Source organism: Salvelinus sp. IW2-2015, linkage group LG19 (assembly GCF_002910315.2).
Source record: "Salvelinus sp. IW2-2015 linkage group LG19, ASM291031v2, whole genome shotgun sequence".
Lineage (NCBI taxonomy): Eukaryota > Metazoa > Chordata > Actinopteri > Salmoniformes > Salmonidae > Salvelinus > Salvelinus sp. IW2-2015.
The window spans coordinates 13,607,072-13,624,265 of NC_036859.1; the positions used below are offsets into that span (position 1 = coordinate 13,607,072).

At 43.3% G+C, this 17,194-nt stretch overlaps 1 protein-coding gene across 4 annotated transcripts in view; it reads right to left on the bottom strand.

The window, feature by feature from the left end:
• The window catches only part of LOC111978956 (arf-GAP with GTPase, ANK repeat and PH domain-containing protein 3-like), a 231,378-nt gene that overhangs the window by 132,936 nt on the left and 81,248 nt on the right, over nt 1-17,194 (bottom strand). For 2 of the 4 annotated variants that reach the window (XM_024009202.2, XM_024009203.2), the window contains exon 1: nt 553-3,394. The exons of 1 other annotated variant lie outside the window; for it this stretch is intronic. In XM_024009202.2, coding sequence (XP_023864970.1) covers nt 553-2,293 — 1,741 coding nt within the window. In that variant the 5' untranslated portion in view covers nt 2,294-3,394. Of the gene's footprint in view, nt 1-552; nt 3,395-17,194 lie in introns of those variants that run through there. One more of the 4 variants, XM_024009204.2, reaches the window with a different exon arrangement.

Genomic DNA, 17,194 nt, shown 5'->3' on the forward strand with positions numbered 1-17,194 from the left:
TCTAGGGCATGCATTACCAACCACACTGGCTCGGTCTCTGCGAAACAGAGATTCTGGAGCAGACTGTATAGTACTGTACCAACCACCCATACTGTTACTAATCAAACAGCTAATGTTAACTTAAAGCATCATAAACGGACAAGGCAAACTCATATGAGAGAACAGTCAAGACCCTCATCTCTCGGTAGAAGTAATCCAAATTACATGCATACACTCTGTGATGCAAAAAGTTTTCAGTGATTACTAGCCAAATAAGAACACAACTGCATTTGAAACGGAATGCATGGAGGGAAAAGTAAATTAACAAAACACAAAAGCTAAAAGAGGAATGGTTTCTAACCTCTGGGGCCCGAAGCCTTGAAATGCCACCTCAACCTAAACTTTCCCTTCCATGTGTTTTCAATTTGCCCTTTTTCCTAAGAGCAGCATACCCCTGTTCTTGTTGAACTATAAAAAGGGAACTTTTTCACAGAGTGGTTGAGGGGGGGCTGTACAGAACTCGGGGCAATAAGTGCTGGGGAATATGTTCATCAATCTTACAGGGAATCTTACCTTGACCTTTGCTGCAGTCGACGCCTGCCAGAGTCTCTATGGAAACTAACTGAGGCTTTTTATTCCCAGCCAGGGGATATTTGCCAGTCTGAGTCTCTTTGCTCGGGGGTTGGGGCTGGAGTTTACATTTACCGTTGGGCGGTTGTTGCTGCTCCTTCCTCCTAAAGTGGCTGGCTATGAGCTGCCACACGCTGGGCTCCTCATGGGCTGGTTTAGTGGAGGAGGACAGTCTGGCTGGGTAGAGGGGCACCTCCATCACCTTGACCTTGCCCTGGCTGTGGTACTGAATGTTCTGCATCCCTCCATCATTGTCCCTCTCGTAAGKGGGTGGCAGGGACCTCCCGGTGAGGTAGGAGAAGGGCCGCGAGGGGAGAGATGTCTCTTGCCCGATACTTTTAGTGCGTGAGCGTTCCTCTGCTGTCACTTCGGATATTTCCACTCTCCCCCGCGGCCGGTTCCTCCTGATCCGCAAACTGAGACTCCTGCGTAGGGAACTCAGGGTCTTCTTGGGGACATCCAGCTTGCTGGGGGGCTTGGAACCTGGGGCTCGGGCTCCCTCCTTATCCTTCTCCTTGTCCTGGGCTGGTCGGCCAAAGAGCCTCCAGCGACCGAACAGACCTCCCCCCTGGCTTCCCCTATGGCTATCCAGCTCATCCTGAGACCCAGAGGCCTTCTTCCTCAGCTCCAACATTGTCATACTGACTGGTCTCTGTTTCCAGGTCTGCTGCCGGACCCTGGGGACCACCTTCTCCTCAGCCACTGTCCGCTGAGGAAGCACCCCCGGCTTGAGGCCGTCCACCGCCCGCAGCTCTGCCCTCCTGGTCCAGCACTGCTGGGGGGGACCGTCCAGAGATCCTGTAGCCACCCTTCTGGAGCTCTGCTTGGAGTGGGACCTGTGGGACCCAGGCTGCAACAGGGCAGTTTTGAGGTTGGGGCCTCCCARCATGCACACACTCCTGGGCCTCCTGGGTTTGTCTGTTCTGTCCTGGTCACTTAGCGAGCCTTGTTGCTGCCAGGCTGGGGCTCCATACATGCTCACCACTCTCCTGCTGTCTGGCGCAGCACTGTCCTGGGATGGCTTCCTGCGGAGCACAGCCAGGGGTAGACGGCCACCACCAGCCAGAACACCACCATTATGTCCAGGGAGAGACCCTTCGTACTGGGGAGAAATGTCCTGTCCCTGGGTCTCTACCTGGGTCTTCTGTTGCTCTGGAGCTGCTGTGGCTGTATCTACCTCCACTCCTACCGCTGTAGTCTCCCAGTCTGACTGAGAAGGTTGGGCTGCTGCTGGAGCTGCTGAGTTATTGGAGGGCTGTTGCAGTTGGAGAAACCGGTCCGTTGTCAGTTCCCCCCCGTCCTCCTTCTCTACCTCCTCCTCCTCCTCCTCCTGCACTGCATCCTCCCTCCTCCTCTCCACTCTGCCTGTGTGGCTCAGGGAGGGCCACCTGCCAAGATCCTGCCGTGTCCTGCCCAGGCTGAAGCGTCCCTCCTCCCCCTGCAGCGCCTGCTGTCGTGCCCTAGTGCTCCCGGCTGCAGGATGACTTTGCTCCAGTGCGGCATATCGGGCGGCCTGGCCCGCCACCGACCTCGAACCCACCTCCTCACGGCCCAGAGTTCCATTCAGGATGACAGAAATGTGGTCCACCGTGGTCTTACCTCCTCCTGACCGGTGGGCTGTTACAGCTTTACTTGTGGCCCCGGGGATAGTCCGCTCCGTTGCCTGACTGCTCAGTAGTAGCATGGCACGGCCCTGCACTCCCTCACACACACAGGCATGCACAATCTAGCCCGATTGAAACACACATGCATGTGCACACACACTCACACTCCTCTCCCCAGTGTGGCGGTGTTTACGGTTGCTCTCCGAGTCCCTCACTTCCAGGCTGCATTCCAACCCCAGCCATAATCCTTAACCTTTGACATGAAGAAAAAAAAAATAAGTAAAACAAGCCTGAGCAAAGCTTCTGTGCCACCTGCATAACCCTAGAGCCTTATACTCAGCATTCAACAGCAGCACTGCAACAGGCTGCAGGACGGTGGGTCGCTGGCTGCACTCTCTCCTCATTTCTACTTTGTTCTACTTCTACCTGTCCGACGTGAGGGTGAGCAACAGCTAAAACAACCGTTCCAGTGTTTGCTTTGGAACAACCAAATGCATGTTGGTCATACCTGCGAGGCCTTGAGCAAAATTTGAAAAACTGAGACATCCTCTCCTTCTTGGCGAGTTGTGAGTTATGAGCATTCCTTTTTCTGCCGACCGGTGCACACAAAACTGTTCATCTCTGAGCCCTTGCCTGCCGTACATAGCTTGAGGCAGAATGTCTGTTTGAACTTTCCAGCAGCCTCCCTACCCCTCGGGACAGTTGGAAAACAAGGACCAGATCCAAACGGGGTCGTCGCTCGGCATTAAAGCACACTAACTCCCTGAGCCGAGTTTCCTTCGGGATCTCTAGAGGCATTTCAGCCCCCACAGAGTAACATGGACGACGGTGAACAGTAAGAATAGGATCCAGGGAAGAGGGAGCTGAGCATCCACTGCTGCTGCTGCAGTCAACAAAGGCAGGATCCCCAAAACAAACTGCTATGAAGGAGAACTGTGTGTCTCCAGGGCCTCACTCGGCCTCCCTCCCTCTCAGTCTTTCCCTCTCTGCCTCTCTCTACCTTCCCCCGTCTCCCTTTTGCTCTCTCTCTCTCCCAGTCTCCCTTTCCATCTAGTTATCTACAACCAAACAAACGGGGAGAGGGGACACAAAAAAGGCAGAGATTTTCCCATGGCTCACAAGAGAAGGAGAAACAGGGAGTGGAAGTACCAGTGCATTCCTGGCACACAACTTCCATATAGCCAGGTTTTAGACGCTACTTAAAGCACTGCTAATCCTAGGGTCCGCCAAAGGCAGACCACATGGGTTGCACACAGTTGGGTCGGATAGCTTTAAAGGGCAAGATTGGGGGAGAAAATTCTGTAGCTCTCACTGTAAAAAAAAAMAAACTAGGAAAGCTCAAGGCAGAGTAGCCTAATTGTGTGAAAGTAAGATTAATCGCAGTCACCTAACCTGACAGCACTAAACGTAGATACATTTTATGGCAGGGGGCATTTTATTTTTTACAGTTTTGTTAATTACTGAAAGACTTTGTTTTCATACAAAAGTCATCATTAACTAACTAATAATAATCACAAATCTGGTTTTGGGGCCATCTCTGACAAAGTAAATTAACCCTTTGAGAGGAACAATTAATATCTCATAAGTCATTGTTAGGAACAGATTGGTTGCAATAAACGTGTTATTTTAATGTCATTTCACTGATTAATTTGCCATATTGCAGCTCCACATTCTGCTTTGGCAGAGCTTTGGTGTTCAATTAGGCTTGGTCAATCAAATGGGAACCAGTCAATAATGGCACAGCACAAATTCAATACTCTTATCTACATGGGACACTGAGGCAATTGATGGTGCAGTCAAAAGCAGTGCACTATGTGGTTACAGAGAGAAACATACTGTTGAGGGCTACTAGAAAATAGCCTCACTTTAGATGAAGCCCCTCCTTATAAGTAGGCTATAACTGCAAAATAAGGTACCTGATTTTAGAACACACCTTGAACATTCTTCTGAAAATCCACACATGGCACCAAAAAACAGAATATATTATGATAACTCTTTAGTTGCTTTTATACCTTTTGTAGTTAAATTGCAATTATACTGGTAACAACATTATATGAACATGTTGTTAAAATTACTATAGTAATTAGTCATCAGAGCACATGTAGAGAACCAGGGTTGTATAAGGCCATGATTCCGACAGGACATCTGTACAGATTATGTCTGACTGACTGACTGATGCAAAACAGCACCCAGACATCATGTGTCAACTGAGTCATACAAAGGAAAACAACTGTTCTCTATGCAGAAAAACACGAGGCCCTTGAAAGATTCAGACACGTTTTCAAACGGTTGCACTACTGTGTTCAAAATAGTAATAGCCTAATTTTCCAAAAGGTGACTTTATACCTAACATGAAAACTATATTTCTCCATCTAGGTGTTAACAAGTGTCGTTTTTGCATAACATGAGTAGATACTGAGTATGAGAATGAGTGTGGTAGAAGTGGTGGATGTTCTCACACTCCTACAGTACAATGGTCACTGTCATCTCATACACTGTCATGCCATCGTCTAGTACAGTTTATTGTTATGTGGTGAAGGCCCCCTTCAAGACCCCTTCAAGACCTCCCAAGCATATTTCCAGGAAGTCTGGGTTGTGGATACTGTCTTTCAGACAGGTTTCTCAAATACGAAACAAGCCAAAGTTTTCTGATTTGGCAAAAAAATCCTCACAAAAGCACAAGGTAAATGTTAAAAAAATGGTCAGAAACAAATTTTATGAAAACACTGCTCAAATAATAGCTAGCAAATAGATTCATACTCCAGATAAGAACTGCTTTGAGAGCTTGCCGCTTCAACTCAGCTGTTAGTCATAACGATCTGCTAACCTGCTGCTGCGCAGTGTGTAGTGTACAGGGTTCTGTTACCTGTGTCCAGGTAGGCAGGGTTGGAAATAACCTGAGTCTCATTAGCCAGTAGACAGTCCTCTTCACTCCAGTGGATGTGGTGGGTCCTGTTCCGTCTGCGGCCCCCAAAACACAGCATCATTGTCCCAGACTTTCAAGGGGCACAACTTAACTTACTTGTCTTATTCCTTCAGCTCCAAGTGGAGCAAAGGGCCCACAAGCCACAACCTAGCCATACAAATTCACCTTCCAACCCTCACGCTTCAAAATGACTGACAACCCAGCTCATATTTTCCATCATCATCTTGTTTCTTTTTCCTATTTTCTTTAATATTCTCTCTTTCCTCTCAGGTTTGTATTTCAACTTCCACTGGAGACAAACTCTGGATCCAAAAAATAGTAATTGCCCTGGTCCTGTGTATGATGTAGTCGCAGGAGACTTTGTGGCAGACAGCTCTGAAGTGTTGTGGCTGTGCTGAGTTGTATCCTAACACACTGACCTGGTCAGGAAGACAACAACCATGCATCAGGTGATGGAACTCGGATCCGTTTCCTCCTCCTGGTAATCCGCTGAGCTGAGGAGGAGGGGTCTATAGGGCCTATACCTAAAACAACACTCTGATTGGATTATTAGGCTAATCCTTTGCCCCATGGCCAGAATGGACATCCATTAATAAGCTCGGGTCAGCCATAGGATCTCTCAATCTTCGTCCATACCCTCATGGCTGTGGTAACAGAGGAAAAGCTGTGTTGTGTGTTTCTCTCTACTCTCTGTCGCTTTGTAGACAGAGTGCTGCTACACACATCCTGTAGCCCCAGTCCTGTAACTCTTGACTGACTGACCATGTCTGGCAGTTTTCAATGAGAGTGTGTGGTTGTGTGTGTGTGTGTGTGTGTGTGTCTAATGTCTGTGTTCTCATTTGTCCTAGTCACTAACCACGTTTCCATCCAACCATTTCACGCGGATGAATGACCTGACGCATGAAAAAAAAGTAATGACCGGGCTGATGGAAACATGAAATGCCGGTACAATTTTAATAAACGCCAACAAACAATTTGTTCGACATGGTGGGATATTTTTGTGTAGGTAAAATTAATTATGCAGGAAACGTAGGTGGAAGCGCCTTTATGTGCAAATATTGATATAATAACCATCAAATCGAAGTAAACTTGGAGTCAAACAATGACACGTTGTGTGGTCCTCCCACTACCACACGGGAAAGCATGCAGTTCATTAAGCTACAGACTAAATACATGATGAACTTCACAGGGTGGTGAATCTGCAAGGCGACGAGCTTGATGCTCCTTTCCAATAAATATCGAAGGTCTTTAATCTGGTGACATGATGATCGATGCTTGGCTGCCGCTTGACAAATACTAATTACATCACTGTTCTCCATAATAATCTCAAAATGTAGGTAGCCTACCTGCACTGTGTCTGAGAACTGTTGGTTTGAGAACAGTTTCACCAGCTGTCCGGGTGGCTAGTCTCCAACAATTCCATATGTGAAGACGCCAGAGGTCCTGGCCTGGAGTGGTTACACGTGGTCTGCGGTTGTGAGGACAGTTGGACGTACTGCCAAATTTTCTAAAATATCGTTGGAGGCGGCTTATGGTAGAGAAATGAACATTAAAATCTCTGGCAACAGCTTTGGTGGACATTCCTGCAGTCAGCATGCCAATTGCACTCTCCCTCAACTTGTGGCATTGTGTTGTTTGACAAAACTACACACTTTAGAGTGGCCTTCTATTGTTCCCAGCACAAGGTGCATCTGTGTAATGATCATGCTGTTTAATCAGCTTCTTGATATGTCACACCTGTCAGGTGGATGGATTATCTTGGCAATGTAAACAAATTTCTGGTGGAACATTTCTGTAATATTTTATTTCAGCTCATGTTGCGTTTATATTTAAGTTAAGTGTAATTTCACCTGTTCACCTTCACTTCTCTGTTTTGGTCTGATCATTCAGACTGCTGACACCTTCTGTTAGCCTGCAATTATGATGAATCAAATGGCAAGGACGTTTGCTATCAAGCTATCAATGTACATTATATCAAGTGGGGTGAGGGTAGGGAAAAAATATGAAATGCAGACGTGCATTCTGACTGATAGCAAACTTGTCAGCTTGCTGCAAGTTGAGGACAAACAGACACAGGTCAGACATGAACAAATCTGCAGCTTGTTTGGTCTTTAAAAAGGCAGGTATATACAGTGTATTCAGAAAGTATTCAGACCCCTTGACTTTTTTWAACATTTTGTTACGTTACAGCCTTATTCTAAACTGGATAAATTTGTTTTTTCCACCACATCAATCTACACACAATACCCCATAATGACAAAGCCAAAACAGGTTTAAAAAAAAAAAAAATGAAATATCACCTTTAAAAAAGGTATTCAGAACCTTTACTCAGTGCTTTGTTGGAGCACCTTTGCAGTGATTACAGCCTCGAGTCTTTTTGGGTATGATGCTACAAGCTTGGCGCACCTGTACGTGGGGAGTTTCTACCATTCTTCTCTGCAGATCCTTTGAAGCTCTGTCAGGTTGGATGGGGAGCGTCGCTGCACATCTATTTTCAGGTCTCTCCAGAGATGTTCGATTGGGATCAAGTCCGGGCTCTGGCTGGGCCACTCAAGGACATTCAGAGACTTGTCTTGAAGCCACTCCTGCATTGTCCTGGCTGTGTGCTTAGGGTTGTTGTCCTGTTGGAAGGTGAACCAATCGCCCAGTCTGAAGTTCTGAGCGCTCTGGAGCAAGTTTTCAACAAAGATCTCTCTGTACTTTGCTCTGTTCATATTTCCCTCGATCCTGACTAGTCTCCCAGTCCCTGCCACTGAAAAACATCCCCACAGCATGATGCTGCCACCACCATGCTTCACCGTAGGGGTGGTGCCAGGTTTCCTCCAGACATGAAGCTTAGCACTCAGGCCAAATAGTTCAATCTTGGTTTCATCAGACCAGAGAATCTTGTTTGTCATGGTCTGAGAGTCCTTAAGGTGCAGGCTGTCATTTGCCTTTAACTGAGGAGTGGCTTCCGTCTGGCCACTCTACCATAAAGGCCTGATCGGTGGAGTGCTGCAGAGATGGTTGTCCTTCTGGAAGATTCTCCCATCTCCACAGAGGAACTCTGGAGCTCTGTCAGAGTGACCATCGGGTTCTTGGTCACCTCCCTGACCAAGGCCCTTCTCCCCTGATTGCTCAGTTTGACCGTGTGGCCAGCTCTAGGAAGAGTATTGGTGGTTCCAAACTTCTTCCATTTGTTATGCATATATGTTTGCCTGCACCACGAAGACCAAGGAGCTCTCCAAACAGGTCACGGACAAAGTTGTGGAGAAGTACAGATCAGGGTTTGGTTATAAAAAAAACATCTGAAACTTTGAACATCCCACGAATCACCATTAAATCCATTATTTAAAAAAGGGAAAGAATATGACACCACAACAAACCTGCCAACTCACGGACCAGGCAAGGAGGGCATTAATCAGAGAGACAACAAAGAGACCAAAGATAACCATGAAGGAACTGCAAAACTCCACAGCGAAGATTTGAGTATCTGTCCATAGGACCACTTTAAGCCGTACACTCCACAGAGCTGGGCTTTATGGAAGAGAGGCCAGAAAAAAGCCATTGCTTCAAGAAAATAATAAGCAAACATGTTTGGTGTTCACCAAAAGGCATGTGGGAGACTTCCCAAACATATGGAAGAAGGTATTCTGGTCAGATTAGACAAAAATTTAGCTTTTTTGCCATCAAGGAAAACACTGTCTGGCGCAAACCCAACACCTCTCATCACCCCGAGAATACTAATACTTTTTCATCGGCAGGTACTGGGAAACTGGTCAGAATTGAAGGAATGATGGATGGTGCTAAATACAGGGAAATTCTTGAGGGAAACCTGTTGCCTGTGCTTAGCTCAATTCCATATATTTTGTATCCTGTAAAACTCCTCAGTCCTTAACAATTACAAGCATACCCATAAAATGATGCAGCCACCACTATGCTTGAAAATATGGGGAGTGGTACTCAGTAATGTGTTGGATTGTATTTGCCCCAAACACAACACTTTGTATTCAGGACAAAAAGTGAATTTGCTAAATGTTTTTGCAGTATTACTTTAGTGCCTTGTTGCAAACAGGGTGCACGTTTTCAAATATTTTGTATTTATTTTGTGAAGGCTTCCTTTTCACTCTGTCAATTAGGTTAGTAATGTGGAGTTACTACAATGTTGATACATCCTCAGTCTTCTATCACATCCATTCAACTCTATAACGTCTTAGTCACCATTAGCTTCATGGTGAAATCCCTGAGCGGTTTCCTTCCTCTCCAGCAACTGAGTTAGGAAGGACACCTGTATCTTCGTAGTGACTGGGTGCATTGATAGACCATCCAAAGCATAATTAATAACTTCACCATGCTCAAAGGGATATTCAATGTTTTTTTCTTCTTCTATCCATCTACCAATAGGTGCCCTTCTTTGCGAAGCATTGGAAAACCTTCCTGGTCTTTGTGGTTGAATCTGTGTTTGAAATTCACTGCTCGACAGAGGGACCTGTATTTGTGGAGAGATGAGGTAGTCTTTCAAAAAGCATGTTAAATACTAATATTGCACACATTATGTGACTTGTCAAACACATTTTTACTCCTAAACTTATTCAGGCTTTCCATAACAAAGGGGTTGAATTCTTATTGACTGAAGACATTTTATCAGCAGGGACTGGGAAACTGGTCAGAATTGAAGGAATTGTGGATGGCGCAAAATATAGGGAAATTCTTGAGGGAAACCGGTTTCAGTCGTCCAGAGATTTGAGACTGGGACGGAGGTTCACCTTCCAGCAGGACAATGACCCTAAGCATACTGCTAAAGCAACACTTGAGTGGTTTAAGGGGACACATTAAATGTTTTGGAATGGCCTAGTCAAAGCCCAGAACTCAATCAAATTGAAAATCTGTGATATGACTTAAAGATTGGTGTACACCAGTGGAACCCAGCCAACTTGAAGGAACTGGAGAAGTTTTGCCTTGAAGAATGGGCAAAAATCCCAGTGGTTAGATGAGCCAAGCTTATAGAGACATACCCCAAGAGACTTGTAGCTGTAATTGCTGCAAAAGGTTCACCTTTATCTAACCAGGTAGGCTAGTTGAGAACGAGTTCTCATTTGCAACTGCAACCTGGCCAAGATAAAGCATAGCAAAGTATTGACTTTGGGGGGGGGGTGAATAGTTACTCAAGTTCAGTTTGTCTTATTTCTTGTTTGTTTCACAATAAATAATATTTTGCATCTTCAAAGTGCTAGACATGTTGTGTAAATCAAATGATACAAACCCCCCCCCAAAATATACATTTTAATTCCAGGTTGTAAGGCAATAAAATAGAAAAAATGCCAAGGGGGTGAATACTTTCGCAAGCCACTGTATATTGTTTAAGTGTTATCATTACCAACAGCAATGCTTTTGTCAGTATTAGAAGTGGTGGTGGTAGAGGGAATGAGAACTCTAGAAAGTGTAGTCTTACTTCAGAAGTAATACAAATAAGTAATAAAGTACAAAAAAATTCAAGACATGCATCATCATGCACAGCATCTCATTTTGTTCTTAATAACTATGTTAGGCCTAGGGAATGAATGTTTAGACAGCCAAATGAATTTCAATTACCAATGAAATAGAAGTAAAAGACAGTATTGGTCTGGCAAACTCACTCCCTAAAAATAAATGTATATTTACAGTCTGCAAACTGTACCTCCAATTAAATTATGGAATCTGTCAAAAATAAATGTCCCTCTCTGAAAGAAGACAGTTTTCACTTTGAACCAACTTGAGGGCTTTGGGCTATCTTCAGGGAAATAGCATCTCCTGCATTTAATTCAGCACAGGTCTAATTAAATGGTTATATAAAATCTAATTATGGCCCTCTCTCTCTCTCTCTCTCTCTCTACTATGTACTGCTCCTGCCTGGCATTTCACATCTCACCACCAGAGGGCAGTCACATCCCTCTGACTACTGTTGGATCCAGTCTTCTTCTAGGGCAACTGCTGCTTGAGACACTGTTCAAAGGCTTCTGTTCTGTTACATAAGCCCACCCTTTAACAGTCTAGGTAGCTCTGCTCTGCCGAGGATGAGAATCTAGAGCATGCAGCCAGTTTGCACTGAGTTGAGAGTCATGACGACAATAGGAGAGAAGCCAGAGGGTGAGCAGGTAGTGAGGTGATTTTACAGTGCCTTCAGAAAGTATTCATACCCCTTGACTTATTCCACATTTTGTGTTACAGCCTGAATTCAAAATCGATACAAAAAAAGTATCACCCAACTACACACAATACCCCATAATGACAAAGTGAAAATCTGTTTTCAGACATTTTTGCAAATGTATTGAAAATGAAATATATAAGTATTCACAACCCTGAGTCAATACTTTGTAGAAGCACCTTTAGCAGTGTTTACAGCTGTCTCTTTATTTATATTTATTTTATTTCACCTTTATCTAACCAGGTTGGCTAGTTGAGAACGAGTTCTCATTTGCAACTGCAACCTGGCCAAGATAAAGCATAGCAGTTCGACACATACAACAACACAGAGTTACACATGGAATAAACAAACATACAATCAATAATACAGTAGAARAAATCTATATACTCCATGTGCAAATGAGGTAGGATAAGATAAGAGAGGTAAGGCAATAAATAGGCCATGGTGGCGAAGTAATTACAATATAGCAATTAAACACCAGAATGGTAGAAAGTGCAGAAGATGAATGTGCAAGTAGAGATACTGGGATAAAAAAGAGCAAGATAAATAAATAAGTCTCTAAGTAAGTCTCTAAGAGCTTTCCACACCTGGATTGTGGAACATTTGCCCATTATTCTTTTCAAAATTCTTCAAGCTCAAATTGCTAGACACCCATTTTCAGGTCTTGCCATAGATGTTCAAGTAGATTTAAGTCAAAAATGTAACTTGGCCACTCAGGAACATTCACTGTCTTCTTGATAATCACCTCTAGTGTAGATTTGGCCTTGTGTTTTAGGTTATTGTCCTGCTAAAAGGGGAATTCATATCCCAGTGTCTGGTGGAAAGCAGACTGAACCAGGTTTTTGTCTAGGATTTTGCCTGTGCTTGGCTCAATTTCATTTATTTTGTATTCTGTAAAACTCCTCAGTCCTTAACAATTGCAAGCATACCCATAACATGATGCAGCCACCACTATGCTTGAAAATATGGGGAGTGGTACTCAGTAATGTGTTGGATTGTATTTGCCCCAAACACAAAACTTTGTATTCAGGACAAAAAGTGAATTACTTTGCCACATTTTTTGCAGTATTACTTTTGTGCCTTGTTGCAAACAGGATGCACGTTTTTAAATATCTTGTATTTATTTTGTGAAGGCTTCCTTTTCACTCTGTCAATTAGGTTAAGTAATGTGGAGTTACTACAATGTTGTTGATCCATCCTCAGTCTTCTCCAATCACATCCATTCAACTCTGTAACTAACTGTCTTAAAGTCACCATTAGCTTCATGGTGAAATCCCTGAGCGGTTTCCTTCCTCTCCAGCAACTGAGTTAGGAAGGACACCTGTATCTTCGTAGTGACTGGGTGCATTGATAGACCATCCAAAGCATAATTAATAACTTCACCATGCTCAAAGGGATATTCAATGTTTTTTTCTTCTTCTATCCATCTACCAATAGGTGCCCTTCTTTGCGAAGCATTAGAAAACCTTCCTGGTCTTTGTGGTTTAATCTGTGTTTGAAATTCACTGCTCGACAGAGGGACCTTACAGAAAATTGTACGTGTGGAGAGATGAGGTAGTCTTTCAAAAATCATGTTAAATACTAATATTGCACACAGTGAGTCCATGCAACTTATTATGTGACTTGTTAAACACATTTTTACTCCTGAACTTATTCAGGCTTGCCATAACAAAGGGGTTGAATTCTTATTGACTGAAGACATTTCAGCTTTAAATGTTTTATTAATTTGTAAACATTTTGGAGAAGAAAAAAAATCCACTTTGACATTATGGGTATTGTGTAGGCCAGTGACCCCCACAAAAAATCTCAATTTAATATTTTTTTTATTCAGGTTGTAACACAACAAAAATGTGGAAAAAGTCAAGGTGTGTGAACACTATCTTAAGGCGCTGTAAAATAAGGCGAGCTGAGAACCTCAATGGAATGTGAAGCTACCAGAGTTTTATCACAGAGAAATCCTACTTCCTGGGGATACAATCTGTGAATAGCACCCTCCTAACGATTTAGTCAAAGGTTTTCACTGGGTGGAAGGATTAAACTGCCAGTTTAGTTTTATGATTTGCCAGTTTAGTATTATGATAGTATTATCTATCCATCTCATGTGCTACTCATTGAACAGGCTGATCTGATATAACATAATGTGGGTCTAACACTTACACTGCACAATTTATCCCTTTTATATATCCAATACTATACAGTAGGCTATAACTCATAGGCAAAGCCTCAAATCAACCAGCAGACAACATTCTGGTGGTTCCAGGCCATAGATGCTTACAAATGTCTACAACTGTAGTCTAGCAGATGTATGACGTGTTCTCTCCTCGCGACCCTCAGTTTTAGGATGAGTTGAGTCAGTGTGAAAATGACAGCCACACGCTGTTCCACTGACAATCAACAGCAGGCTGCTTCCTGGCCGGGTGGGAGAGGAGGGGAGAGGAGACAGTCTCTTACTCATCATGGCTATCAGTATTCAGCATCCCCATTAGCGCCATCATCGTTATGACCCAGAGGAACTACATATGTACAGACGTTGATCCCTCATGCACTTTGTCTCCTAGCTAATGACTGACCTCACACACCTGTACAGTGGTAGGCTGACTACTGATGGAATCCATACAATACATTACAATTATATGAATTTCAGAAACTCAAGGTTACTTTGGAAATCTCGGTTCTCAAAAAATATGAGTGAGACATCTCACTATGGGATTCAGTCCAGGCGGATCACTACTAGGAAGAACCAATCACACAACGTCTGTCGGAGACAGACAGGTTAAGTGGTGAAATAGATGAGCCCCTCCCTCTTTATAAGGCGCCACTCGCCCATCCTCTGGTCATTAAAATGTAAAAAAAGAAAATGTAGGTCTGATCTCCTTCTGTATTTTATTATTTTCATGACAGGACAGTAGGAAGCAGAGAGAGACAGGTATGTACAGGGAGGAAGGGCACAGACAGTTGCCGAGCCGAGGCTCAAACCCCCGTCACCAGGGTCGGCAATTGTGGTCGGCAGGGTTGGGTAGGTTATTTTCTAAATGTATCCGGTAGTTACTAGTTACCTGTCCAAAATTGTAATCAGTAACGTAACTTGGATTACCCAAACTCAGTAACGTAATCTGATTACCTTCAGTTACTTTTAAGAGGAACTAGAAGAAGAAAAACATGAATATTACCAATTCAACAACATCTATTGCAGGATAAATCAATGTTAAAGTTTACATAGCTGGCCATATATGGATGTTGCATTTTACTTTATGGGTTGGTTACATGGACTTCTTGTAACCCATTGCTTTCTACTACAGATAATAATATGATTAGGCTGTAAGCCTATCTTCAAATTAATAACCAAAGTCTCAGATTTCCAGTCATTCAAATTAACTTAATACCCCTTGATCTTCAAGAATAGGACTTGGAAATATGGATTAGTTATAAAGTGTTTAATTTGAGCATAACCCCAAAACTAAGGACTTATTAGCTACTCTGTTCTTTATGATTTTCTTGTCATGGAGGACTGATTGGGTTCATTGCGTCGAGATTGAAATAAAATATTGCTCTTGGAATGGCGTGCTTTGAGCCCCACCTAGAAGTGCTATTTGCATGTGAAAAATGGATGCCATATGATGCATTTTCTATAGGCCCATTGTTAACGTTTTTGTTGGTGACACTTAGACCTTAAACAGTAGCAAATTATCGCGATATCTATCAAAAGTGTGCAAGTTTGAGCATGTGTCCGTTAGGCCTATAAAAAATATGTTCATCAGCACAAATTAGATTGAGCAATACAAGTCTGACTCTAGGTCTCCTTAAATTAAACTCATTTTTGACAGTATGGAGCACAATACTATGGAGTTTAGAAGGGTAGAACTCCCACAAACTTTTATTCCATATGCTGGGATCAGTATTATTCAGCTGTTGCAAGGGCACATTTTTCAATGGCTGTCCACTGGTCACAAAATCAATGATTGACAGGCAGACTAAACTTCTTAAATTCAAAAAAAATTATGTTAAAATACACATATGTGAACAGCCATCCACAACAACCACAATCCATAAGGTGCAAATAGCTCAATGAGACAGCAGCACGTTGATTCACATCAATGCGCTATATAGTTATCAATTATAAGTGATATCCGTATCACTCGTAGGCTACACCACTGCTGTCGTCCTTACCTCCAAGCGTTTATTCAAGTTGGATAATCTTTGGATGCCAACAGCAGTCGCACCATTGGAAGACATGACTTGGACTGTACCCTACAAAAGCTTATTCCTGCTCCTTTCCTGCGATCCATCAAAACGCATTTGGTGTGTAATCATAGTGATCTCTGACTTGTGATGAGACTCGCTCAGGCGGAAACAAACTTTAACGTCCCTTTTCAATGCTGATTTGGATGGCTTTGAGAAAAAGTAATCATCTAGTGTTTCGATAGTATCTGTAATCTGATTACAATATTTTTGCTGGTAACAAAGGATTTCAGTTCGGGTTTTTTTGTAATCCGCACAATAGGTCACACAACGGGACTAAAGGCTTGGAGACTGGCCGTAGGTGACACGCTCCCTTCATAAAACATCATAACAGAGGATGTTTCTCTACTGTCCGTGGTGTAGTGGAGGGTATACGCCATATACCCACTTATTTTTAAGCAGGCATTGTGTATACTCACTTCCAGTGGTGGAAAAAGTACCCAATTGTCATACTTGAGTAAAAGTAAAGATACCTTAATAGAAAATGGCTCAAGTAAAAGTGAGTCACCCAGTAAAATCCTACTTGAGTAAAAGTCAAAGTGTTTTGTTTTAAATATATTTTAGCATCAAAAGTAAATGTAATTGCTAAAATATAGTTAAGTATCAAAGGTAAAAGAAAAAGTATGATTATTTTCAAATTCCTTATATAAAGCAAACCAGGCAGCATAATTTTGTTTTTTAAATTTACAGATAGCAAGGGGCACGCTCCAACACTCAGACATCATTTACAAATGAAGCATGTGTTAGGTGAGTCTGCCAGATCAGAGGCAGTAGGGATGACCGGGGACGTTCTCTTGATAAGCGTGTGAATTAGACAATTTTTCTGTCTTGCTAACCATTCAAAATGTAACGAGTACTTTTGGGTATCAGGGAAAATGTATGAAGTAACTAAAAAGTACAGAATTTTCTTTAGGAATGTAGTGAAGTAAAAGTAGTCAAAAATATAAATAGTAAAGTAATGTACAGATGCCACCAAAGAATACTTAAGTAGTATTTTCAAGTATTTTAGTCTAATCTCCCAGTCCCTGCCACTGAAAAATCTCCCCACAGCATGATGCTGCCACCAACATGCTTCACCGTAGGGATGGTGCAGGTTTCCTCCAGACGTGACACTAGGCATTCAGGCAAAAGAGTTCAATCTTGGTTTCATCAGAACAGAAAATCTTGTTTCTCATGGACCGAGAGTCCTTTAGATGCCTTTTGGCAAACTACAAGTGGGCTGTCATGTGCCTTTTACTGAGGAGTGGCTTCTGTCTAGCCACTCTACCATAAAGGCCTGATTGGTGGAGCGCTGCAGAGATGGTTGTCCTTCTGGAAGGTTCTCCCATCTCCGTCGGGTTCTTGGTCACCTCCCTGACCAAGGCCTTTCTCCCCTGATTGCTCAGTTTGGCCGGGCGGCCAGCTCTATGAAGAGTCTTGGTGGTTCCAAACTTCTTCCATTTAAGAATAATGGAGTTCACAGTGTTCTTGGGGACCTTCAATGCTGCAGAAATCTTTTGGTGCCCCAGATCTCTGCCTCGACACAATCCTGTCTTGGAGCTCTACGGACAATTCCTTCGACCTCACGGCTTGGTTTTTGCTCTGACATGCACTGTCAACTGTAGGACCTTATATAAACAGGTGTGACTTTCCACATCATGTCCAATCAATTGA